Source organism: Archocentrus centrarchus, chromosome 19, assembly GCF_007364275.1.
Source record: "Archocentrus centrarchus isolate MPI-CPG fArcCen1 chromosome 19, fArcCen1, whole genome shotgun sequence".
NCBI lineage: Eukaryota > Metazoa > Chordata > Actinopteri > Cichliformes > Cichlidae > Archocentrus > Archocentrus centrarchus.
The window spans coordinates 11,411,625-11,437,919 of NC_044364.1; the positions used below are offsets into that span (position 1 = coordinate 11,411,625).

At 38.7% G+C, this 26,295-nt stretch overlaps 1 protein-coding gene across 1 annotated transcript in view; it reads left to right on the forward strand.

Annotated features, from left to right (window-relative positions):
- Nucleotides 1-26,295, forward strand: part of LOC115798232 (protocadherin-15-like) — a 215,335-nt gene that overhangs the window by 55,893 nt on the left and 133,147 nt on the right. Inside the window, exons 5-10 of the mRNA XM_030755001.1 lie at nucleotides 5,768-5,928; nucleotides 6,455-6,610; nucleotides 12,359-12,478; nucleotides 13,448-13,558; nucleotides 18,212-18,382; nucleotides 24,958-25,066. Coding sequence (XP_030610861.1) covers nucleotides 5,768-5,928; nucleotides 6,455-6,610; nucleotides 12,359-12,478; nucleotides 13,448-13,558; nucleotides 18,212-18,382; nucleotides 24,958-25,066 — 828 coding nt within the window. The remainder of the gene's footprint in view (nucleotides 1-5,767; nucleotides 5,929-6,454; nucleotides 6,611-12,358; nucleotides 12,479-13,447; nucleotides 13,559-18,211; nucleotides 18,383-24,957; nucleotides 25,067-26,295) is intronic.

Consider the following 26,295-nt stretch of genomic DNA (forward strand, 5'->3'; position numbering starts at 1 on the left):
CAGTCTAGAAGAGAAGTTATTTTTATTTTTATTCTTTTGTGATTGCTGAAACACCAAGGCCCATTCTATGAATCAAATTTTCAGTGTTCTAAACTTGTTTATTGAACCAGTGAAATGTTTTTACTTGCAGCCCTTCTTGTATTTTACTTTTTTTTTTTTTACCCATTCCCTTATTTATTTTTATTCATTTTGTTTTTTGTGCAGCACTTTGATCAACATAAGCTGTTTTTAAATGTGATTTATAAATAAATTTGAGTTGAGCACTTAGGCATATTTTCACATCCCCGCCATCATTCATTTTCTTGGAGCCTATCCCAGCTATCATACGGCGAGAGGCAGGGTACACCCTGGAGACCTGCCTGTTTCAGGGCTAACACAGACAGACCGACAACCATTCGCACTCATGGGTAATTTTGAATCACCAATTAACCTAACCCCACTAACTGCATGTCTTTGGACTGTGGGAGGAAACCAGAGTACCTGGCAAAAACCCACACAAACATGGGGAGAACTTGCAAACACAGAAAGGCCCCATCCAAGGCGAATTCAAACCCAGGACCTTCTTGCTGTGAGGCAACGGTGCTAACCACCATGCCACCATGCTGCCCCAAAAATCCACAAAAAATTACAGCACAGGTGTCATGTCTTACACACAAAAAACACAATTCTTTACACTTGTTGCTAATAATCTGATGGACAGTCAGGTCAGGTCCTCCTTTTATCCTTTTGGGTGCTTAGGCCAGCATCAAACTCTGCGTTGCTGTTTCTGTTACTAAGTTTGTTTGTTTGTTTGCTTTTTTTAAATCAACTTGGAGGACCAGGGAGCACTCTTAGTCTGGCCTCTCCCTTTCCACCTGTCTGACCCATGCGACACTAGGCTCCCGCCGGCATAGCTCTCAGTTTCATTGAACAACACACCAAGGTTGTGATCCTCTAGGTGGGTGATGGACAACACTGTGTTCAGTTGTGATACAGCGCGGCCCAGCACTTTGCGGAAAAATGTTGCGACAACAGGGATTTTACTTCAGACACAGATACATGTGTAGCAGTGGAGCCTCATCACTGCTGATTATTCTTGTTGGAAATCAAGCTTGGCTGTGGTTAGTGTATCGTCTGCTTTAACATCATTTTGCATCAGGGTGACAACTTGTGTTGGTATGCCATGTTTAGAGATGCTTGGAAAGGATCAATGTCGTGTTAGCAGCAGTGGACGGTTGTTTCTAGCCTGGGCACAGTTTGCGCACACGCTCTTGTACATTCATGCAATAAAAGTGAAAATAATGTCCGAACTTCTCAAAAGTTGTAGACCGCTCTGCTGTTTTTCCTCCTCCTTCTACAGAAAATGAAATCAAGCACAAGTGCACATGAAAAAGACACAACTGATTGAAGAACTGATTGACTGAAGAGCTAAAATAAGTAATAACATCATTTGTAGGACTGTCTTGCACACACACACACACACAGTTACACACAATTGTGTGTAACTGTGTGTGTCTTTTTCACAATTGTGAAAAAGAGAGAAAAAAAAGAAAAACACCCCATGATTCAATACCTCATAGAACCGCTTTTAACAGCAGTAACTTTCTATATGATACTTATCAGTGTCTCACATCACTGTGGAGGAATTTTGGCCCACTCTTCTTTACAGTGTTGCTTCAATTCACTGAGGTTTGTGGGCATTTATGCACAGCCCACTTAAGGTCCCATCACAGGGTTTCAATTGGATTGAAGTCTGGACTTTGACTGGCCCATTTCAGCACCTTGATTCTGTTCTTTTTTCATTCATTCTGTTGTAGATTTGCTGATGTGCTTGAGATCACTCTCCTGATGTCTGACCCAATTTCAACCAAGCATTAGCTATCAGACAGATGGCCTCATATTTTACTCTAAATACTTTGGTACACAAAGGAGTTCATGATCAATTAAATGACTGTAAAATGCCCAGATCCTTGGCTGTAAAACAAGTCAAAATCATCACTCCTCTGCCACCGTGCTGTGCTGCTGTGCTGTGTTTGATTTTCGACAAAGGTGGTGCTATGCATTACTGTATCCACTTAAGATCTCCACTTTGGGCTCGTCTGTCAAAAGGACATTGTACCAGAAGTCTGTGTGGTTTGTTCAGATGCAGCTTTCCAATCCTAAGCTGAGCTGCCATGTTCTTTTTAGAGAAAAGAGCTTTCTCCTGACAACCTTTCCAAATAAGTCAAACTTGTTAAATCTGTTTGTAATTGTACTGCCATGAACTTTAACATCTAACAGGATAACTGAGGCCTTTAGACTGTGAGACTTAGCTCTTGTTTTTTGTTTGTTTGGTTTTTTTTTTTGCAATTTCTCTGAGCGTTGTTTAGTTTGACCTTGCTGTGAATTTGCTGTGAAGTCCACTCTTTGTGGCATTGTGATAACACACACCTGAATGCTCCAGACCAGCAATTTGTAAAAACTTTGGCTTTTATAGAGGCGATGGCATTTAATCAATTGATCAAGAGCATTTGATTAACAGTGCCTGTCTGCAACTTACCTTCTTGCTTCCTTTGGAAGCAGTAAGGGTGCGCCTAGTCTTTCACAGAACCGCACACAGTCCTGTGAAAACATTCTTCATGTGACCATAACTATAAAGTGATCGCTAAATTTAGCACAGCAATTAAACGCATTACTGCAGTACAGGAATATATAATGTGATTACACAAGTGAGTTACTTTAGAAAGTTTTACAGCCAATACTGTTGATGAAACCACTATAAACCAGTCTGGAGTGCTCTGACTGCACTGGTGAGATGAGCGTGAGGCAGAGTAGAGAGAGTGCATGTAATGGCCTATTTATGCTCACTGTTGTTACCCTCATGAACAGCGGCATGTGCCAAATGTGGCGTGACTTGTTGTGCACCTCTCCATTTTTTTTGACTAGGCATATGCAGCCAGGTTGGAGACATAAGTGTATGAGAAGGTTGATCTTTACCATTATATCAATACTGTTTTTCCCAGCTCTGTCCGAACTTTCGATACATCAAAAAGCAACCATTTAGAAGCACGTAGCTGGTAACTACTTGCACTAGGACAAAGAAGGGTAGAGAGGTAAACTGGAGGTTTATATAAAATGGCTTTATAGAGGAAAATATACCAGTGCTGTTTTCTTTGAATGTCATTGATGGCCTACCCAGCAAATCAGTGGTTTGTCAGAGACTTTGCATTCATGATAAAACCAATGTGGTGATCGCAAGCAAGCTTTAAGAGGAGGAGAATCTGGAAGAAAAGGATGAGAAAGAGCAAGAACGAGACCGCCCATTTCTGCCTTTCCAGAATTACAAAACAGCCACATCAGGGGTGAAAGGACTTGCATCACATGTTTTGCTGTAGTGTGTAATAATTGTCTTTTTTTCTTCTGTATATGTGATCTGAAAAAAAAAAACAATGTTTGGTTTGTTGCTAGTTTTGATAGTCTTTACAGTTCTGACAAAAGGATGGAAGGTTTCAAGAAAAGCACTATGATCCTCGGGTTGAGCCCTGAGTTTCACTGTTATGAAGGTGGTTCACAGAGCAGGTTATCTTAGCCTACTGAGCAACCAATTTGAAGACACTGAAGTTTTTTTTATTGTTCTTTAATGAACAGCAATAAGAAATATAGATCCCTAGGCAACTTTATTCCTTGCATTTTTTTCCCCCTGTTGGCTGCAAGGGATATGAGCCTGAAAATAGCACCTAAGCCTTGTACTTGCTGACCTTATATAAAAGTTACATGTAGGTGAAGCATACTCATTTTACTTCTTTAACAAATAATGTACAGCCACTGCTGTTTTGGGTGCGGCAGCTGTGTTGCCGTATAGTTAATGATATTTTTCTATTATATTTTGATTGTCTTGGTGAAATATGCCACTCTACTAGCAGTAGACCTGTTGATGTTTGTGGCTGACCCTTCTCATGTGAGCATACTGAAAACTAGATTGGGAAATCCTGGGTTGACTTGTCAAGCTAATAGCCACCTTCGTGTAACCGCTTAGGGTAAGTTGAATTTGTTTTGTAGTACAGGGCGCTGCTCTTTATGTGCCATCATCTGTTGAAAGGGCAGATGGGAAGTGAGATGTGTTATTAGTTATTGCTCCTAATTAAGTAATCCATTTGTTGCACTCATGTAAGAACAAATACATGGACACAGAAAGTCTTTGCTACATAATAAAAGCCTCCAGTGTCTAATAACAAGCTGCAGAATGGGGCACAATAGTGTTTTTGATTAATAATGTAGTGCGTAGTGTCTGGTAATGGGTCACATGTTTTGTTTTTTTTATTGGGGGGGTTGGAGCTGTACAAATTGAGTCAAGCAGATACATTTTGATTTATTTTTTATGTAGTTGTTTTTCCCCCTTTTTTCCCTTACATACTTTTTTTTCCCCTCCCTTCTGTTTAAATACACTATATTGTGAAAAGTATTCACTCAACCATCCAAGTAATTGAATTCAGGTGTTCCAATCACTTCCATGGCCACAGGTGTATAAACCCAGCACCTAGGCATACAGACTGCTTCTGCAAACATTTGTGAAAGAATGGGTCGCCCTCAGGAGCTCAGTGAATTCCAGTGAGGTACTATGGCAGGATGCCACCTGTGCAACAAGTCCAGTCTTGAAATTTCCTCACTCCTAAATATTCAGTCAACTGAATATTTACCAAAACATTTTGGACAATTTCATGCTCCCAGCTTTGTGGGAACAGTTTGGGGATGCCCTTTTCCTGTTCCAACAGGACTGCGCACCAGTGCACAAAGCAGGGTCCATAAAGACATGGATGAGAGAGTTTGGTGTGGAAGAACTTGACTGGCCTGCACAGAATCCTGACCTCAACCCAAGAGAACACCTTTGGGATGAATTAGAGCAGAGAGGCCTTCTCGTCCAACATCAGTGTCTGACCTCACAAATGAACTTCTGGAAGAAAAGAACATCACCAAGTATAACAAGGAATATATAAGACTAACCCTAAAGTTATGTCCAGAATCCATCAGTTCATATACTAACAATACAAACATCCTTGTTTGAGTTTCACTGACAGTGTCACCCACAAATGAAGACAACACATTTTTAAAGTGCATTTCATCATTTCTCATGAAACCTACCTTCCCTCGCTTAAATTGTCTTTTCTTCCTGTTTTTATTTGTGTGTCTTTCGCCTTTCAGTATTTTTCTCATTACCAGGTTACTTCACCACCCACCAGTGATTATGTTAAATGAATCAAGTTTTTTTTCCATTTTGCCATCTGTCTTATTAAAATGTTTACTTTCTTATACATTTTGATGTTTTTTTTAATTAGTTTTAGGCCAATAAAAGCAATCAAATCATTAGAACATTTGTTGTTTTCTGTCTGATTTAGTTTTTTGTTTTTTTTACTTTTGTTTTGTTGCCTTGAGTATTCCAGGAATAGTTATAGCAAAAGAAAGAAGAGTAGCCCCACTATCTGGTTCCAAATGCTTTTTTCACCCTCGTGTCACTGTCTTTCTCTCTCCCTCTCTGTTATGCGCTTCTCCATGTAATTGCCCTTGACTGTGGCTACATCCTGCATATTATTTCCAGGTATATATTTAATTTAGAACATGAAGAAAAACTGAGGGTTCTGTTTGAAATGTCCCTACTTCCTTTTCATTTATTAATCATTTTTGGACCAATTTTTCTGTCTGTTTCAGTTTAACTCCAGATAATTGAATTCTACTTTTTCCATCTAGAATCTCGGGACTCTGTGTCTGTCTCTCGAGCTGATGGGTTATTAAACCTGCTTTTATTTTATTTCAGGAACATTGTTGGTGGAGAACATGCAGATCAATGGTGTGGCTGAGGGTCCGGATCGAACCATCTCTCTGTCTTTGAGGGACAACCGTGATTACTGGGTGATTCTTGACCCTTCCAAACAAGCCCTTTACCTAAACAGCACGGGGCGGGTTCTGGATAGAGATGTAAGGCAACTGGGCAGTTTTATTTGAGCTTTTTTTCTTTTTAGTCCTGTTCAGTCACTGTGATATGGATAGAAAGCAAACTCTCTGATGTGTCTTGCAATTCCATGCTATAGTGGCATACAAGTACCTCTACTGTATGTCAGATTAAAAGTGATTAAATTGCTGTTTTGCTCCTACTTTTTCTTTATGACGATTGACCCCAGGAGACCCCCAAACAATAGAAGTTCATTTATATTTCAATGGCTTTTTTTTTTTTTTTTAACTTATACCATGGTTTGCTGTTGTGAGAAATTCATAAAGTTTTAGCTCTTTCTCCTCTAAGTAAACATCCATCATCCTGTTGTTTTGCTTTGTAAAGTAATCCAGCACTTGTTTTTGACTATGTGATTTGGCACAAAAAGTAAATACAAGTCTTTGTGTAGCCTACTCTGCAGTCTTTTTTTTCCCATGATAAATATACTTGATTTACAAGTGTACCTTTAAAATTTGAAGAATCTCTTTCCATTCCTGTTTGTCTCTTTTCCAGCCCCCCTCTTATATTCACTCCATTGTGGTTCAGGTTCAGTGCACCAATGAGCTTATAGGCACTGTGATTTTACATGAGGTCCGCATCGTTGTTCGAGACCGCAATGACAATGCGCCACGTTTCCAGCAGCCCAGATACTATGTTGCCGTCAGTGAGGTAAAACCCTGTCACACACAAAAACATGCACAATCTCTGTCTGCCAAGTAAAGCAAGGGGAGGGGGGGCAATACAATGGAAATTCTTTTCCTCTTTTATCTAAATCAAAAGCCATTTATCAAACGTACCTGCACAGGTGCTGCCAATTGTGGTGGTATGCACTGAAATCATTGATTTGAGACTGGAGATGGGGGGATGTGCTACAGCTCATTCATACAGGAATACAGCAGATCAAGTGTACTGTACACTAAGCTTTTCCAATGCTGTTCTGTCAGTCATGCCCTTTTCTACACTCTATACAGAAAATGCAGCAGCGTATAGATGCACACTGCCTGGCTTTACGTGTGCGTTTTTGCTGTCATACTAAAGTTGAATGTGAGCAATAGGAGGAAAAAAAAATCCTAGTTTTTTGGTGATTTATATCTGTTATTCTGGGGTTTCCAAAATAATCTTTATGATGCCAATCCCACAGTTAGTTTGTTCTCCAGAGTCTGGAGAAGCAAAAATATAACTAGAGAAGGTTCAAACTTAAGCTGGACAAGGATACATGTAGCCTGCTGCCAGCACAGACCTAGCGGTCCCGGCAGAATATCTCATTATACAGTCTTCCACAGCCTGTCCAACTCAATCTGTCTTCTCAGCCTCTCCCTTTCTTTCTTTTGGCCTCTCCTCTGTTTTTGCAGAATACCTCTCCCTCTCTCTTTCTCTCTCTCTCTCTCTCTCTCTCTCTCTCTCTCTTTCTCTCACACACACACACACTTATATGCCCCCTCACCACTCCCACCTCTTCATTATGTCAACTTTTCTCAACCTTTTCCACCTTTTCGCTGCCACACTCTATATATTTCTGGTTGTCGGTCCTTCTTGGTCACCCCGTCGCCTCTTACGCTTTTTCCACTTTCTCATTACTCCTACTGAAATAGTTTCTTCCATTCACTAACAAGATCCACTATACAATTAAGAAGATGCATTGTAAAAAAAAAAAAAAAAAATGTGATCCCTGTGCTGGGCCAAGGTAAATTCATTCCATTTGGTGGTAGTGAGTTAAAATATTAAAATATCTGGGTAATAATTTAAAAGTAGTAGCGCATTTATTTGGATCTGAGGGCAAGTGTGCTCATCAGGCAGACAACTAATTCACTTCTATTGCCCCCAGAACTCCAAAGTTCAGATGAAAGTGGTGATCATGCACTTTCATCTGAACTATCTATTCTTCTTTTTAGCTATCTATTTCTAAGAAATATTGGCTACAAGAAAGTGAGGCAGACTGATGACACAGACAGAGAATATATGGCTATTTATAAGGATGTCTAGGACACAGTTTATGAGTTCACTGTGTATTTTTTCTGAGTACAAGGTGATCACTGTGGCTGATTTCATGAGCTGGCACTGGTGCTTGAGTCTGGAGTTGCTTCATTACAGCTGTATCCAGAAGTGGCAAACTGACAGCTTGAGACATTCTGAAGACCATTGTGAGATCAGTGGGAGGCAGAGATAACCCTGTTGAGGGAAATGATGTAACAAATCATTGGTGCAGCAGCTAAATTAAACTTAATCGTGAATGTTTCTCGTGCTGTGTGGAGATTAAACTTCTGCTTTGACAAGTAATCACGGATGCTTTGGCACATGGCTGGAAAAATATAGCACAGCAATATATAAATTATGTTTGGTAAAGTTCTTTTTTTTTTTTCATGCAATGTGGCGAGTGTACGATTTGCACCCAGAAAGGTTCTCTCAGAAAAAATGAAATCAAAATGAATGGCATTCTTTCTGAATGTCTTATCTGTTCTGTGTATAACAGTGAGCTATCTTTTTACAAAATTTAAAGAAACTAATGATAAAAAAAAAATACTGGCTCACTGATGACAAGTTATTGTAAACAACTGTAACAACAAATTATTGTATAGTAATGTGCAAAAATCTTGAGCCACCCCTCATTAGGCCATCATTTCCAAGACTAAGGCTGTAAGTACCCTGTAATTACTTGTAATTACAGGTATTTTTACAGGGATGTACCCTATACATTGATGTCCTGCATAACTTCTAGATAATTTAACCCAAAAACCAACAATGTTTCCCTGATCCTACATTGTAGGTATGCTTTTCAGAATGATGTACCCTGTAAGTAAATTTAAGTTCTGCGTAATTTCCTGAACTTATGTCCTTAGTCCTGGAAGTTATTCAGGACTTAAATGTACTTATCAAGTATATCCCTGTAAATACATGTACTTACAGCCTTAGTCGCGGGCCGTATTAGAAAGTGTTACCAAATATTTTTCCAGGAAAATGGGAAATTCATGCAGCAATTTATTGAAACATTTGCAAACATACAGTACACAATACACAGTATATAAGGAATAAGAGTTTGTACAGTTCTTATGAGCTTGAAAGTCAATATTTGGTATGACCACTTTTATTCTTCAACACAGTCTGAACTCTCTTAGGCAGCTTTCTTGTCATTTCTTTAAGTAGTCTTCAGGAATAGTTCTCAAAGCATGGTGGTGTACTTTTCATCATTCATCAGCTTCAACAAGATCCCCAACACCACTGGCTGAAATGCAGCCCCCAAACCATGACAGAGCCTCCACTGTGTTTCAGAGAAGGCTGTAGACAATCATTGTTGCACCTCTCTCTTGACCTCCTTTGCACATATTGACAATTGACAGAATTTTTAAATTTGGATTCATCACTCCATAAGACCTGTTGCCACTGATTTTCAGTCCAGTTCTTGTGTAATTTGGCATTACACAAGAACTGGACTTCCTTAAGAACAGCTTCTTGACAGCCACCTTTCCATTGAGACCATTTCTGATGAGACTTCAGTGAACAGCAGATGGATCAGCTGAAGGGGCAGATAAATCTCACAGGTCTTTGCTGGATTTCTGTCCCATTTCTTAAGGACATGCCCTTCAGATGCTGTTCATCTGCATAGATAGTTTTTTAGCCCTGCCACTTTTGTCCCCCACTTGTCCAGTGTGCTCATTTTTTTTTTAAAGATACGCTGCACACCATGCCTAGATATGCCAAGTTTTCAGCTATTTGAAAATCCTGTTGTTGGTGCAAAAATGCTATTTTATGTCCAATAAATAAATTCCACAGAAATTGACCAGGTACAAGGATTGGACTTAAAATGAGTAAAGCAGCCAATATCCAAAGAAAATCTTTGAAAGACCCACAGAAATCCTGGAGAACTATTGCTCAAGACCATTTTAAAAAATGATGAGAAAGTCTAGCTCCTTGGAAGCAAAATATAAAGAAATGAGGGGTTACTCAAGACTTTTCCAGAGTTTAGTTTAGTTTCACCTGAAATCGACATGAATTAGCTACAAAGCATGTTTGGATGGTGTTTGCTGTTGGTATAACAGCGACAAGACATCTTTACCATCTCATGGGCACCATATGTGCTTAGTACAAAAACCTGTAGCTTGGTACACACCGATTTACCACTAAAAAGTCACTACATTATGAGTACATTTATAGGACCAACTTCTGCCACTAAAGGGTTAAAGTTAGAGGTTTGTTTTTGCACTTACTTTTTAAAGCATGTTCCAGATTTTTACAGAATATTCTATTGAATTAATTATACAGTAGTTTGTTAATTCATTTTATACTGTGAAAGGATAGGGGTAATTAACCTATGGCTTCTGCCTACACCTTTTTGGTCATTCCTGTGATCTGTTCTGACATTGACATTTTTTAATTGTGAGCATTTTGGTCACACAATTTTTTACTTCTAGCCGATGGAGTGATGAGTTGTACGAAATCCTCCCACTAGTGAGATGGAGAAAAACAGAGGATGGAACATTTCTTAAACTGCACTGCCTGTCCTGTCACCAAAAACTGCACAATCTCCCTTCTCATGACAAATTTGAGCACAAATATATATAACAGTTATTTTCTGTGCAGTGTCAAGCTCCCCGATAGTCAAAATGCATGTCATTATTTTAAATGTGTCCTTTCTTCAACATTGTCACATACTGTACAGAGAGTAGATGTTTTTTATTATGCTGTTAGAAAGGGAAGAAATACATTTCAGCTATCCCTAAGACAGAAATGCATTATTTTGACTATGAAAGAAGGCAAACACGATGGGAAAGACAGTTAAAGATAAAAACACAGGACCAGCTTGCAGTGTATACATTAATTAATTAATGTACACATTCAAGACATTCATATCCAAATTACCTAAAACTGTGCCTCAGAAGCATATCAGAAAAAAACTTTACCTTGGTTTAATACTGTGGTGGAGGGGATATAGCCCTAAAAAAAAAAATCTCTGAAATCTTGGCTGACGCATTAATGCCTGAATGTCTTAGAAACAAAGTCACAGGGTGACTTTCTTCCTTGAGATCATAAGACAGGCAGAAGGGAAATACTAAACTGTTGTGGGAGAGTATTGATCAACTCTTATGAAAAGAGCACCTGAAAAGTGTCTCCATACAGATTAAAGCAAATGGGACCACAGATAATGATAGTCTAGTTACTGCTAATGGTTTTAATGATTATTTTCTTAATTCTGTTTTGGAGCTCAGTGCTAGTCCTGCAGAAATGGAATCCCCCCATGGTTTTAACTACTAAAACTACTTTGACTTTTGATCACATAGATGATGAGAAAGTAAATAAAATGATCTTAACACTATGAAACACGGGAGCCAAAGACAAAGACCTGGAGTCTTTACTTTTTTTCCCCTAAAAAAAATATATATATAAAGACATTTTAACTACCTCTATTACTCACATTATAAATTTATCACTGGAGGAAAGCACATTCCCTAGCACATTAAAAACCACTATTGTTACTCCTATCCATAAATCAGGTGACAGACAACAAGCTGGTAACTACAGTATAATACTTGCAATTTCAAAAATGGTTGAAGAGGTTATAGCGGAACAGTTGATGGCCCACCTAAACAAAGAAAATCTCCTGCATCCCATGTAGTTTGACTTTAGAGCTAACTATTCAACAGAAATAGCATGCTGTTACTCCATTGAAGTCATTATGGCTCGTCTTGATAAGGGAGGGATGGTGGGTACTGTTTTTCCGGCCCTGCGTAAGAACTTTGATGCAGTTAAACATTCAGTCATCCTCCCTAAGTTGTCTAAATTCCACATGTCTGCCAATTTACTAAACTGGATTCAGTCTTATGTTTCTGACCACTCTCACTGTGTCTGGATAAAAGAAAAAATATCCACCATGCAAAACATTGCAAAGTAGCTACACAATTCATGTGTTACTCTGAGAGAAAACAGTGGCCATGTTCTTTCAGAATAAACATGGTGTTCTCCCAAACATACCTGCAAAAATAAAAAACATAAACATGAACACAATGATTCTATCTTACTTTCATTACTGTCTGTCAAACTTAAAGTCCATTTAATCCCTTCACAAACAAGCTCTTAAGGTTATAGAAAGAAAATCCCATCAATGTCACCTTTGTCATATACTTACTAAATATAATATGTTAAGTTTTGATAATCTAATATTGCATTCAGACACACGTTTAGTGCATGAGGCTATCCAGAATGCTGCTCTGCCATCTTCGAGGAGATTTGTCCAGCTCTCCTGTACATGTGATTAACAGTTTGATATTTGTGTGGCTAAATCTGGTACTGTACAAAGCATCTTCACTCTTTGTGCACATCGTCCCTGAAAGAAAGAAATAAACAAGCAAACAAGACAAAACCAGTGTTGTGCTGAGAGTCTGTAGAGAAAGATACAGAAATTCTCTTTTTCTGTTGTGTTTTCAGCTGACTCCAGTTGGAACTACTATCTTTTCTGGTTTCTCGGGAAACAATGGGGCAACAGACATTGATGATGGTCCCAATGGGCAGATAGAGTACACCATCCAGTACAATCCAAGAGACCCGGTAGGTCATCCATTTGCCCACTGATCTCTGTCAACATGGCGCGCCATGGTTGCAAATCCACTAGAGACCAAGCAGCAAAGCTGCATAAGCAGTTGTAGTGTTTCTCCCTCTTTATTCTTCCTCTTTCTTCTTTTTGACACTGGAGTCTAAAGCTGTAAAAGTTTAGGAAAGTTAACTATTTCTTCTTTGATGTTAGAAGACATCATCATTTTAACCATCAGCTCGAGTTTTTAATATTAAGTTACAAACTGGAGTTCCAATGCACGCTCCTAATGAGCTGCAGGAAAGTTAAGCAAAACACAACCAGCATTCACAGAGGAGGACTCATAATGCCCCATTCATTTTTAAAGATTAAAAATTAACATTAAAACAACATTTGGCTCAAAAATTTGAATAATGCCTCATGAAAAAAAAATGATTTTTGATACTTAAAAATAGTGACTCACAACATTTGATTATCTTTATACTTTAATTAATGTTTAATGCTGTTTAGACTAAATTACTGTTTCAGGGTTTAACTAACTGAGCTCAGTAAGACTGATCATGGGCATTTATGGTCACATACTGCATTCAAAGATTAGTGATTATTGCTAAAGTCTGCATAATTAACTCAAATATAGCACAGTTTCTTTTCTGTTACTTTAAGTCTTCACAAGAAGCTTTATTAATATGATAAAAACATTGTAATATCCTGCAAGCACTGAGGTGCAAATTTTGAGAAAAGTTCATATCTGAATCTGAGGTGTTTTGAACAGATTGCCATCGATTTTTTCTAGTTTATTTTTTCTTTGAGTATTCCCTGGTTCATAAACATTAAAAAGTCTTTAGTTTTGTTTTTTGTTTTTTCTTTGTGCATTTTTTTCCTCTAATGCATGCCTTGTCAAAGCTCTAGGGAAAGAGAAAGGATGGCTGGTCGACCCTGGCTGCGACTCACTCTTGATGTGTGTAATGTATCTGTTTGTCTTTCAGACAGCTAACAGAACCTTTGACATCCCCCTGACACTGTTTGGCTCTGTAGTTCTCAGAGAGAGGCTCAACTATGAGGAAATAACAAGATACCTAGTCATCATACAGGCAAATGTAAGAGTTTTTTTATTTTTTTTTAACATGTTTATTTGTGTTTTATCTGCTTGCACTTTGCAGCTGTTCGAGGTTGATTCATTTTTGTTTTTTGTTTTTTTTCATATATTAAAAATGAAACTTTTGAAAGGAAAGGTTTTCATGTCTGACCTGTTATAAAGAATAGGTGAAATGGGGTAAACCATGTCCTTCATGAGTAGGAGCACAGGCTGCTGCCTGGAGTGTTGTTTTTATGCAAATTTGTATTATCATGATAACATTAATGTTATGCAGCTTTTCTCACTATTTCTGTATTGTTGTGTGAACCTTAAGGGATCTCTTAGAGCATCCTTAATTATCACTAATGCTTCTGTTAACCTAATTGTTTTCCTTTATTTCTGAGCTCTGTTTTATGTTTTATTTATGAAAGTACCTTATAGTTATTTTCACTCAAAGCACCATCATGGGAAAATGGAGCTGAAGTTTGAAGCATCTAAATTGAAGCTTCACAGAAAATTGTTTTTTGTTGCTGATTGTGCCAAAAAAAAAAATTATATATATATATATATGTATATATATATTTTTTTTAAAATATATTTTGTCAAGAAAATCTTGCTTTCAAAAGCAGTTTTCAAAAAGTATTCTGCAAAATATTCATACATGTATGTCTCAAGGCCCATTTACTGTAGCCTGAAAGCACTATTGAGAGTCAACAGTACACTGGTAGATTAATGTGTTTCTGGCTGCTTGAAAGGGTGGCATATTCACTGTTTGTCTAAGTACAGTGTTAAGAGTGTTTTGAGTAGTTTTAAATTTGCTGACTATAAATTCATAGCAACAGCTGAAGTTTGCTGACCACATGCAGCCAGTGAAAAAAACACTTGGAACAAGGCTAACCTGCTAAGCTGCACTTTTATTATCTTTTTTGTAAAGTGTGGTCATTATCAGAGTCAGAATAGACAATTATCAGGGGTATGCTCATTGTCTGACTCATCAAACGCAAGTCATTAGCCAATGACTGCGCAGTGTTCTCAGTTTCAGCTCCATCCCTGTCTTGTCATATACAATTTCCAAACATCAAGATGGTGATGGCAAAAATGCTCAGTTTGGGGCTTCATAACGGAACTTCAGTAATCACAGGAATGTCACAGCTTCTCAGCAAGCATAGCTTATAGCAGTGAAGCCAGCAGGGGGCAACTCTTCTGTGAAGTTGATGGAAATCAAGATGACTTTTTTAAAACTATCTAAAAAAATATTGGGCAGAGTTTAGATTTTTTTTTTTTTTTTTTGCATTCCTTTACTGTTGTCCACTTTTACTCTTTAGCTGGTATGTAACTTCTGGCTTGGTTATTAAAGATTTTCCACCAAAGTGTGTTTCAGGATCTTTGTAGGTACAGTGTTTTAAAGAGATTATTTCTTGGCAGAGGCCCCAGTCTCTTTATTTTACTGTGAAGTAATTGAGAGTATAATGTAATGCAATGATTTGCTGTGATTAAGCAGCAGTAAAACAGGAACTTTAAAAATAAAATTAATTAAGGTTTTATTCCTCTTATCTTGTTTGGCTGTTGTTTAAGTTGTGCAACCTTGGAAGGATTTAATGGCAGAAAACAGTTTTATCTGAACAGAGGTGGAAAGTGTCACCTGATATCTGATGGGAATCTAAATGATTCAAACTTAGAATAGCAGATAATATCTTATGGGTTTCTCTTTTTTTTAAGTAAGAGTGGCTGCATTGTAAAAGTGGAGAGTTTTACTTTTTTGGAATTTTACTGTAGTTGTGCCTTATTTGGCCATTTATTTCTGAGAACATTATAAAATAAAACAAAGTGTATATTTTAATGGTCTTTATATAAAAGCTGAAAGGACAGCAGTTGTGTTGACTTTTCAGGTCCTGTTAACCAAACAGTTCCTTTTGCAGCTGGGTGGCAGAAGAAAAGCAGATGTAAATATTAGATTTAAAAAGATGATACATGACCTAAAGAGACATGAGTGTTTGTGAGAATCTTTACTCTCAGTGTCTCAGTAAGACTGTTGTTTTTGTGATTTTATTTTTTATGAGGGTTTCACTGAAACCCAGCTTAGGGCCTACTGAAGGTCTTCTTTTGAGTTAAAAATGAATACTATGTGAACACATCCATTTTTTATTTTCTGTGTATGAAGGTCATAAATTTTACTGTTTCTTTTTTCAAAAGCCTCAGACCTTCCCACAATACTAACGTTCTCACTAAGAATTCTAAGATTCAGTTTTCTTCTTTCAAAATACTCAGCCATCAGGTGTACTGGTCATTCAAATAAAATCTGTTTCTTTAAATACAGAAAACAAAACTTGCTTGAGTCTTCAGTGGCATGCAAACAAAACAAAGGCTGCCTGTAAGTCTAAACCCATGTGGGAGTTTCTTCTGTGAACAGAATACCAACTTGCATTACACCAATATACACTACTCAAAAAAATAAAGGGAACACTCAAATAACACATCCTAGATCTGAATGAATGAAATATTCTCATTGAATACTTTGTTCTGCACAAAGTTGAATGTGCTGACAACAAAATCACACAAAAATCATCAATGGAAATCAAATTTTTTAACCAATGGAGGCCTGGATTTGGAGTCACACACAAAATTAAAGTGGAAAAACACACTACAGGCTGATCCAACTTTGATGTAATGTCCTTAAAACAAGTCAAAATGAGGCTCAGTATTGTGTGTGGCCTCCACGTGCCTTTATGACCTCCCTACAATGCCTGGGCATGCTCCTGATGAGGTGGCGGATGGTCTCCTGAGGGATCTCCTCCCACACCTGGACTAAAGCACCCGCCAACTCCTGGACAGTCTGTGGTGCAATGTGACCTTGGTGGATGGAGCGAGACATGATGTCCCAGATGTGCCCAGATTCAAGTCTGGGGAACGGGCGGGCCAGTCCATAGCTTCAATGCCTTCATCTTGCAGGAACTGCTGACACACTCCAGCCACATGAGGTCTAGCATTGTCCTGCATTAGGAGGAACCCAGGGCCAACCACACCAGCATATGGTCTCACAAGGGGTCTGAGGATCTCATCTCAGTACCTAATGGCAATCATGCTACCTCTGGCGAGCACATGGAGGGCTGTGCGGCCCTCCAAAGAAATGCCACCCCACACCATTACTGACCCACTGCCAAACCGGTCATGCTGAAGGATGTTGCAGGCAGCAGATCGCTCTCCACGGCGTCTCCAGACTCTGTCACATCTGTCACATGTGCTCAGTGTGAACCTGCTTTCATCTGTAAAGAGCACAGGGTGCCAGTGGCGAATTTGCCAATCCTGGTGTTCTCTGGCAAATCCAAGCGTCCTGCACGGTGTTGGGCTGTGAGCACAACCCCGATCTGTGGACGTCGGGCCTTCATACCATCCTCATGGAGTCGGTTTCTAACTGTTTGTGCAGACACATGCACATTTGTGGCCTGCTGGAGGTCATTTTGCAGGGCTCTGGCAGTGCTCCTCCTGTTCCTCCTTGCACAAAGGCGGAGGTAGCGGTCCTGCTGCTGGGTTGTTGCCCTCCTACGGCCTCCTTCACATCTCCTGGTAGCGCCTCCAGCCTCTGGACACTACGCTAACAGACACAGCAATCCTTCTTGCCACAGCTCACATTGATGTGCCATCCTGGATGAGCTGCACTACCTGAGCCACTTGTGTGGGTTGTAGAGTCCGTCTCATGCTACCACGAGTATGAAAGCACCACCAACATTCAAAAGTGACCAAAACATCAGCCAGAAAGCATAGGTACTGAGAAGTGTTGCTTCCGGAGTGGACAGTTTGATTTACTTGGAGTTATATTGTGTTGTTTAAGTGTTCCCTTTACTTTTTTGAGCAGTGTAATTTAGTCAAAACAAAACCAGCAAAATGTTAAAGACAACAAGCCTGTCAAAGTATGAAAGTACTTTGTCATTTTTACAATAAAAAGAAGCATCTTGGGAAAAAAATGAAAGAGGTGGGGTTACTGTAGCAACACTACTACTTAAGACTAGCAGGTGAACCAAAAAAAAAAAAAAAACAATTTTACACATGATACCAGAAATGGCCATAGAAAGTTTGTTTGCTTTCATTATTTTTTTTTAAATGTATTATGTTTTCTCTTCTTATTTTATGTGGGTGAGATCAAAATTTTAGAATGGAACTTATCTTTGCATTTAAAGTAGAGAAAATGGGCTTCTTCTTTCTCTACTAATTCCGTTAATGCCTTGAACGTGCGGAACACCTGACAGATGTTGAACATAATTTCCTGTGTATATTTTTGAATAATTTTGGTTAATTTGAGCAACAACAGATGGGAGCATACTCACACTCCCAACTATGCCCCTATTTGTTATTCAGCTTATGTGGAATTTGTTTAATCTGCTGTTTTAATGTATAGTTTTCCTAAATTTGGGTCATGCAAGTTAATCAGAGATTCAGGAAGTACATTATTGTGTATAGACTAGTTGAGCAAACAAATTAGTTTCTTATCATATCCAAGCTATCTGCAAGTGCTGAAAAAAGTATGGGAATGCTGTACATTACATAAAATATGTCAAATTAAAAAAAACATCCTTTCAGTATTACTACAGTATTATTACATGTCTTTCAAGGCTAAATCTAGCCAGATAATTGTGCACTATCACCAAACAAATGTAATTAAAGTTCTCTGTCTGTCTAGGATCGAGCCCCTAATCCAAGTGAGCGTCGAACAGCCACCACCACGCTAACTGTGGATGTACTGGATGGTGATGATTTGGGTCCCATGTTTCTACCATGTGTACTTGTGGGAAACACCCGTGATTGTAGTCCCATCACTTATAAGGCTAACGTGCTGGAGCTGACTGAACCGGTAAGTCTGTGTTTGCTGTGTACTTAATGTATATAGTGTGTTATATTTGTGTGTGTGTGCCGCAGAGGGAATGTTTTGCTTTAATTGCTTCTGGTATTGTGCATTACTTACTACCTACAGTTGACACTGTTAACATGTATACACTCATCAACCAGTTTGATGCAGAAGGTACAAATGTTCAACTTCTCATAACACATAAAACATGTAGACATGGCCAAGGCAACCTGCTCAAGTTCAAGCCAAACATCAGAATGGGGAAGAAAGGTGATTTAAGTGACTTTGAATGTTTCATGGCTGTTGATGCCAGATGGGCTGGTCTTAGTATTTCAGAATCTGCATGCCTTGTTAATGCCAGAAGTTAGAGGACATATCTGGACAGCCTGAAGCTGGAAGGAAGGTAACAGTAACTCAAATAATCACTTGTTATAATCAAGGCATGCAGAAGAGCATACAAGAGAGTTCTGAATAGGGGGTTCAACCCAGTCCTGGCAAAGTGTACCTAACAAAGTGACCAGTGTATATATCATGCCTTCAGATTATTATTTTGTACTTATTAGCCTTAGATTACTTAGATTTAATCAGTGTTTTGATAGACGATGTCTATCCTCTTGTCTTCGATCTTTCAATGCCAGTGCAACCCCATGGTTAAAATAAACATATGAAAAATGTATTTACTCAGCTTGGAATTTGACATGTACAGCATTTTGCCACCAACTAGAGAACGTGCAACTAGAATAGATGTTAAAATTTCCCATATGTTCTGAAAAAAATATGCAATTTCATTCTGAATGTGATCTCTTGCAGAACCCATTTAAAGTTTTCATAAACAATTAGAGCCATTTGAAAAGGAACCCTGATATTTTAATGATAGAAAAAAGTTGTCATGCAATGTGTGCTGCAAGTTATAATTTGCATAAAAAGAGGATTTTACTGTGTCTATACAAATGATGAATGAGTATCATTGTGTTACAGAAAATGCCTTGTTAATTTCCTTCAAGTATGGTAAAATTGTATGGTGGATGGAACTGCTTTCTTCAAATGTGTCACAAAATTATACTCTGTGTGGCCTTAAGAAACAGTTCTTGACAAGCAAACTTTATCTATGCTCGTTTTGATAGATCCCGCTATCACTCTCTTTTGTGTGAACAAGTGCTAAAAGGCAGATTCTGCAACACTGTACCCAGTATGCTTACACAGCTGTATGTACTTTTGCACTTGTATCTGTGGCATTTAGCTGATGCTATTATCGAGAGAAGCTCACAATATGACTTTGTAAACAAGAAAAAGTTGCTTTAGGCAAAATCTTCAACTCTGACAAGTCAGCAGTGCATTCATCCCTTACCACACATAGACACGCACCCGCACACACCCTTGATGGTGACAAGGTAGCGGTGTGTTTATGCCTTAATGTGCACCCCCCCTCCATTCACCTACACACACACTCATGCATAAAATAGTGTCAAGCCAGTACCACAGCTGTGGACTGGACACTGTCTTCTTCGTCTCTCTAATTTAGACTGAGATATTTGTCACATGTACACACACGTGCTGACTCTGCTCCAGACAGGCTACGCCTCTGCCTCAAGATCTTTCTTTTCACTCACTCATACATACACACACACACACACACACACACACACACACACACACACACACACACACACACACACACACACACACACACACACACACACACACACACTTCCCTTTCAGCCAGGAGAGACACTCTTGGCTGGGAGGAAAAACAGGAGTAAATCAACTTTACACCTTGTGGTTTTCAGAAGGAGTAAGTGTACATAGACAAGGACAGGGTTTAAGACAGAGCATTAGGGGGATGTGGAGGGTGGGGAGAGGGGAGTGAAAGAGAAAAAAAAGAGACTAGGTAGAAACACACAATTTTTCCTGGGAAAATTCTTGAGGGGTTTAAAACCCGAAGAGGCGCATGAAACAAGTTGCATCAAACGCAAAGATTGTTTCGTATTTGTCGATTTGCTCCCAATACAGAGCCGTTGCTTACTCCAGATGCTTTGCTGATTTCAGTTTTTCTGATCTTCTGCAATCACAGCAATAAAAGATCGAGTCAGTCATATAAGCTATGGTTGCTTGGCCTCTTCATTCTGCAAACTTTATATTCACTATTGATGAATTTCAGACTTCATTCTCTCTTTACAGTAGTTAGGAGCAGTGCAGAAGTCAGAATAAGGCTCATATTTAGGAAACCTAGTTGACTGCAAGTGCCGACATGGTAACCATGAAAGGCAATCATTAAGAAAATACTTTAACAACAGATTACCCTTTGCAAATGACTGCTGTGTATTTACTGCAACTAAAAGAAAGTAATCGGATTTTGTTATCAGAGTTCTCAGCCTGTGAAAGGTTATCTATCTTTTGTAGCTCTGCATGGAGATTTAAAAGACATGAGCATTGCCAGGCATAAAAAAATATAACAAAAGCCTTGTAGGTTATGAAAGGAAGGTGTAGAATAAAGTGACTTTTTTTGTTTTGAAGAGTTCCATTACCAGGAACTAAAATTTGTGGTATGTCAGCCTTTGCCTCAATAGTTTTGACTTCTGTTTCAGTTCAGTGCATAACTTTAAAGTTCTTCTTTTTTAGTGCAAAACACAAACAAAAACTGAGCTTTCATGGTACCTTTTTAGTTATTTGTCAAGGTAGTTCATTTTTCACAGAAAGTTAAGCGCGGCTTTCGGAAAGTATGCATATGTTTTTATAGATTTACTTTGTCCAGTAGTTATTCAAAGTAGGAGAGTCTTCTTTACATCACTTCCTCACCTCTAAATAGCCTCTAGAAGACATCGGCCCTTTTTTGCTTTAGATTAATCCAGCACCCCTCAGGTCTTGAATAACAATGAATAGCTGCCAATCCTGTCCCTGCATCTGGTGGTTGGATTACCACTACACTATCAAAAATACTCCTGTCTGACTTACAGTGTGACTATTTTAGCCATTTTTAATTGTTTCTCTTTAAAGTTATTACAGCAGCTGTAAAATGTCCTCCTTCTCAGTAATTGCTGTTTGTGTACACAGTCATATACAGTATTCAGCCGGGAATGTGCACTTGCACAAACTTAAATGGCCAGCAGGATGCTAGGCTAGGACTGTGCTTTTTTTTTTTTCCCATCAGATGCCTTTGATGCTTTTACTAGCAGTGTCGCAGTGTTGTTAGACGAATGAGCAGATTGTGTGCTTTGACAGTGGCAGCTGCTCTGCACGTTTCAGAATTACTGAGGAGAAAGGAGCAATTTGAATTGTACCAAGCTAACATAAGCACCATTATCAAACCCATCCACAGCGGAAAAATGAGAACAGCTTGCAGAAACCCAAGAGAAGGGGACAGGGTGATGCTGTGCAACAGTTTTTTGTTTGTTTAACAATCACAGATTTAACCTGAGGTATTAATGATCATGTAAGTTGCTGGGTTATATGTTTATACCAACAGCAGAATGTCTCCCGCTGGTTTTGGCGAGGAAGGAAGGACTGAAGACATACAGTGAGATAGGTGAAATTATAGAAAGAATGGAAAGGACAGCAACAAGCTGCTGTTCCTGGTACAAGAAAATTGGTGAGGGGAGGTAAGGGGAGGAATGAGTGAAGAGGAGAGAAAAAGGCACCATAATAGTTTGAGTCCTAATCAGACTGATGAGAGATGACAACCTCAGAGCCTTGGAGCCAGCATAACTATTCTCTCTGTGTGTCTTTCTTCCTCACACACAAACCAAGATGCTGGTCATTATGCCGAGGAGTCGGCTGTCAGGCCATGTTCACACATACGCTTCAAAACTACTGCAGCCTCTGCAGCTCAGGATTTTATAGCTGTAAGAGGAAAAAAAAAAAAAAAACCTGATTATTGAATGATACAGTAAGCAACTCGCCCAAGACTTGACCAATAATTTAGTTTATTACATCACACTGCAACCGACTGGCAACAAAATGCACGACGCAAAGAATACAGTGCCGCGTCTGTGATGTCAGTGCTTTTCTACGCTGATAACAACAAGCAGCAGTGTACTTCCTCATGTAAATGAACATCTGTTATTTATTCCCATATAGTTATATGGGAGTGTGACAAGTCTCCGTTGCACCATGAAATCTTGCCATGCACTTTTGTGTAGCTCAGTACTCGGCACAAAGCCTCGTCTGACCACCGAATGCCCTCAGGGGGTTTTTCCCTCCTCTATTGATCTCCTGGCTGCTCCTGGGATCAGCCACCTGCCTGCACAGCTGCTGCCCATTTGCTCATTAGTTCCTCAGTATATACATATCTATGAAAGGCAGTTTGCCAGGTGCTGCTCCTTAGTTACTGTATTGTCAGAATCATTCATGTCTGCTTGAGACCTGTTGCTGCTGTATATCCTGCTGATTTTGCAGTGTCGGTTTGCTTGATTCTGAAGCTGAGAGTAAGCCTTGAGAGCCTGGCAAGTAAAGAGCCTTAAAATATTAACTTGCTATGTTCTTTTTTTGTTGTTGTTTTTTTTTTTTTTTTTGCCCCTCCCTTATTATTTATTTTTAGTTACATTAGACTCTTCATAAGAAATTTGGTATGACTAAGCTTAAGACTGGTAATAGTGGAGAGTTCATCTTCGGCAGTTTGCTTATAGTTTGCTGTTGTAACCCCAGTTTTACAAAGTTCTGCTGAGCATGAATCAGGCAGAAAAACCACAATATGGAAAACAAAACAAACAAACAAAAAAAATGGGAATTTTAAAAATATTCCATGGTGTAGAAGCTGAAATAATTACATTACAGAGGCAATCACTCCAGAGCAATTTTCATAATGGTTTGAAAGTGTTCAATATAAAATGGCTTTGGCAATTAATAGGCCTTATTTTTTTACTATATTTTTGTAGATTCTTTCCAAAATCATTAGTCGCCTAATCCAAGCACTAAACAGCAATTCAGTGGCAGTGCCAAGCCCCTGAAACTTGTAAGTGGATTTACATTTGACTGTTTAAAATTTAATTTGGACCATCTCTTTTAATGAATGGACATAAATGATGTATCATTTTATAATAAGGCAATGCAATGAAGAGCTTTGATTAAAAATATCTGCATACTGCCTGAGAACTCTGAATGAAATGAGCGCGTTTATAAAGTCAAAATCCCTGCTTTAAAATCAGGTTGTGGTCAAATAGTCTTTTCTGTTTAGGAAAGTTCCTATCTGTGTGAAATGAGCCAGTAAGAATAAAAGTGGCAGCCATGATACGAACTTATATAACTTTCCAAATTCTTAAAAAAATCACGCATGTTTTTTTTTTTTCCATCAGCTGGTTAGCTGGTTCGGGCTTAGCATCAGTTGACGATAGTTATGGTCTCAAATATTTCTCCATGCTTTCTAACTGGCAGTTTGAAGAGAAGTGAGTGACTTCACTGGAGATGTGTCACAATCATACCAAAGTTTGCGTACGCCGGCAGAAAATGCAGTGAGAGTGATGGAGTAATTGATCGTATGAATGATAAATTATTTACAGTGTCACGGTAGTTCTTGTGTTTTGTGTGTGTGTGTGTAAGTGATGTGAAAAATGCTGTCAGTAACTAAAACTGGAGTGACAATCTCGTAGTGACCTGGTTGTCTTTTCGAGGGCTCTAACTTCTTCTTTGCTGCATTAACATCTCCCTCTCTGTCTCCCCTCACTCCTGACAGATTCATCTCCCTTCTATATATTTAAGCCCTCTTTTACTCCACTCCATTACTCCCCATAACTTTGTCTCTGCCCGTGTTTTGCTACCTTCCTCTTCAGGCAAGGAAGAAGGTTCAGTGAAGGCTGGTAGATTTTAAGTGGTGCATGACAGGTGCAGCAGTTAAATATTGTATCATAGCTGGTGTAGGAGCGCAATGTGTATGGTGCATGCATGTCTATGGGAAGATGCTCATATGCTTGTGCACATTTAGAAATTCTTGCAGGCTTGTTGTTCTGCTTTCTTTGGCATTTTATTTCCTGAGTGATCATAATTTTTTCCTATAGACATTTTATATTTCTCCCATCGGGGGTCTTCACATTGCACAGACCACAGCATATTGCACTGTCGTAAGTCAACATTATAGTCTGGCCACATTCGTATGCAGATGGAGCCACATTTTCTAACTCCTACTGTGTATTTGTGTGTGTGTGTGTGTGTGCGTGTGCAATATATTTTCCCATTTATATGCTGTGCTTGTATAATAAATTTTAGTGTGTGGATGTGCATATTTACCCTCCTGTGTGATTTTAAATGTACTTCAATTTTGTGTTTTCTTCAACAATACATTTTCCTGTTTTGCTGCGAAGAGATCGTCTCCCTTTCAGTATAGTTTATACATATAGTTTATACATTAATATAACTTTGGCCAGACAATCAATAATCAAATAATTTCTATATCTTATACTATATGCTCCTTTTATATTCCCCCTAATTTTAGCAGTTGCTTTAAGTAGTACCTGTTACAACTGTTTATTGTAAACTAAGCTCTAATCTCCTCTCTTTACACACAAAGCTGACAGTGAAATGTTAAAGTGCTTTGTTATTTCCCCGTTTGGTTGTTGTTTCATTGGTTTTCTCTGTGTAAAATATTTCTCCAGAGCAAGGTGAATCCCCTCAACGTGACTCCACCCATACAAGCTGTGGACCAGGACAGAAACATACAACCTCCCTCTGACAGACCGGGGATCCTATATTCCATCCTTATCGGTAGGTTGCTTCATTTTTATTAAACATTTTAGGGAGCGATCAATTAATGGCACAATGGTTCAGTGGTTAGTGCTCACCTAAACAATGTTTTGTTTTGTCTTTTTAAACCCCAAAAAATCCCAAATTCCTTAATTCTCTCCTCTAGTTTTAACCCTGATTGGTGTAACATTATTTAATATTTAGCAATAGATTTGACTCTGTACTTTCAAGATGATCTTGTCAAATGTAGATCTGTGCTCTCAGAGTTCATAACCTAGATTTTAAGGCCCAATCCCAACGTCCACACTCAAAGACTCACAGACTTTAAGGTGCGCTCCCACTAAGTCTGTGAAGACTGTCAAATCATCAAGTGCTTGAGGGACATTTTGGGCCCTTTATACACACTTTCCATAAGTTTGCATTTCTGCAGACTTTGCGTAGGGGAATTACCCAGTTTATAGACATTAAACTTGGCATTATGAAAGGAAGCAAAGAAAAAAAAAATTAGGGAAAAAAAGTAAAAAAAAAAAAAAAGAGATGGAGACACATACACTCTCTATATTTAAAACTTTATTTGTTGTTAAACCGTTCAGTTAGGGCTGGATCAGGTGACCCCCAAACCATCCCTTACTGTTGTAGGCTCAGGCTGCTAGGGGACTTCCCATGATACACTGGGCACTCCACTTCCTACTTTTTAAATTCTTATATGCACTATTATATATCATTATCTTTTGTGTTCTGCCCTATTTATTGTTCATGGTTTGTGCTTTCTGTAATTTCTTTCGCCTCACTGTCACTCTCAATTGGTAGCGGCAGATGGCTGCATCTCCCTGACCCTTTTTTTGTTTTGTTAGTTGTTTCTTCCTGAAGCTCTTCCTTCCCACTGTTACCAGGTGCTTTGTCATAGAGGATCTTTGGATCAATGGGGTGTTCTCACTAAATCTTTAGGGCCTTTACTTTACAGTTTAAAACACCCTGAGGTGACTGTTGTTGTGAACTTGAACTGCATAGATAAAAATGAGTGGAATCAAAGTGAATGAATTGACACTCCTAAGTACTACAGGTGCACAGACAGGTGCCATCAGGGTGGAGATTGGGACTGGGCCTAAACTGTTAATTGTTAGAAAATGCTCCCAAAGCTTTTGATGAAGCAACTTAAATATAGAGCAATAAAAAAAGGCTTCTTTTAGACAGTATGCAAATGATAAGAAGTTACAAAATTAAAGAAGTGGAATTGTGTCCCATTAATG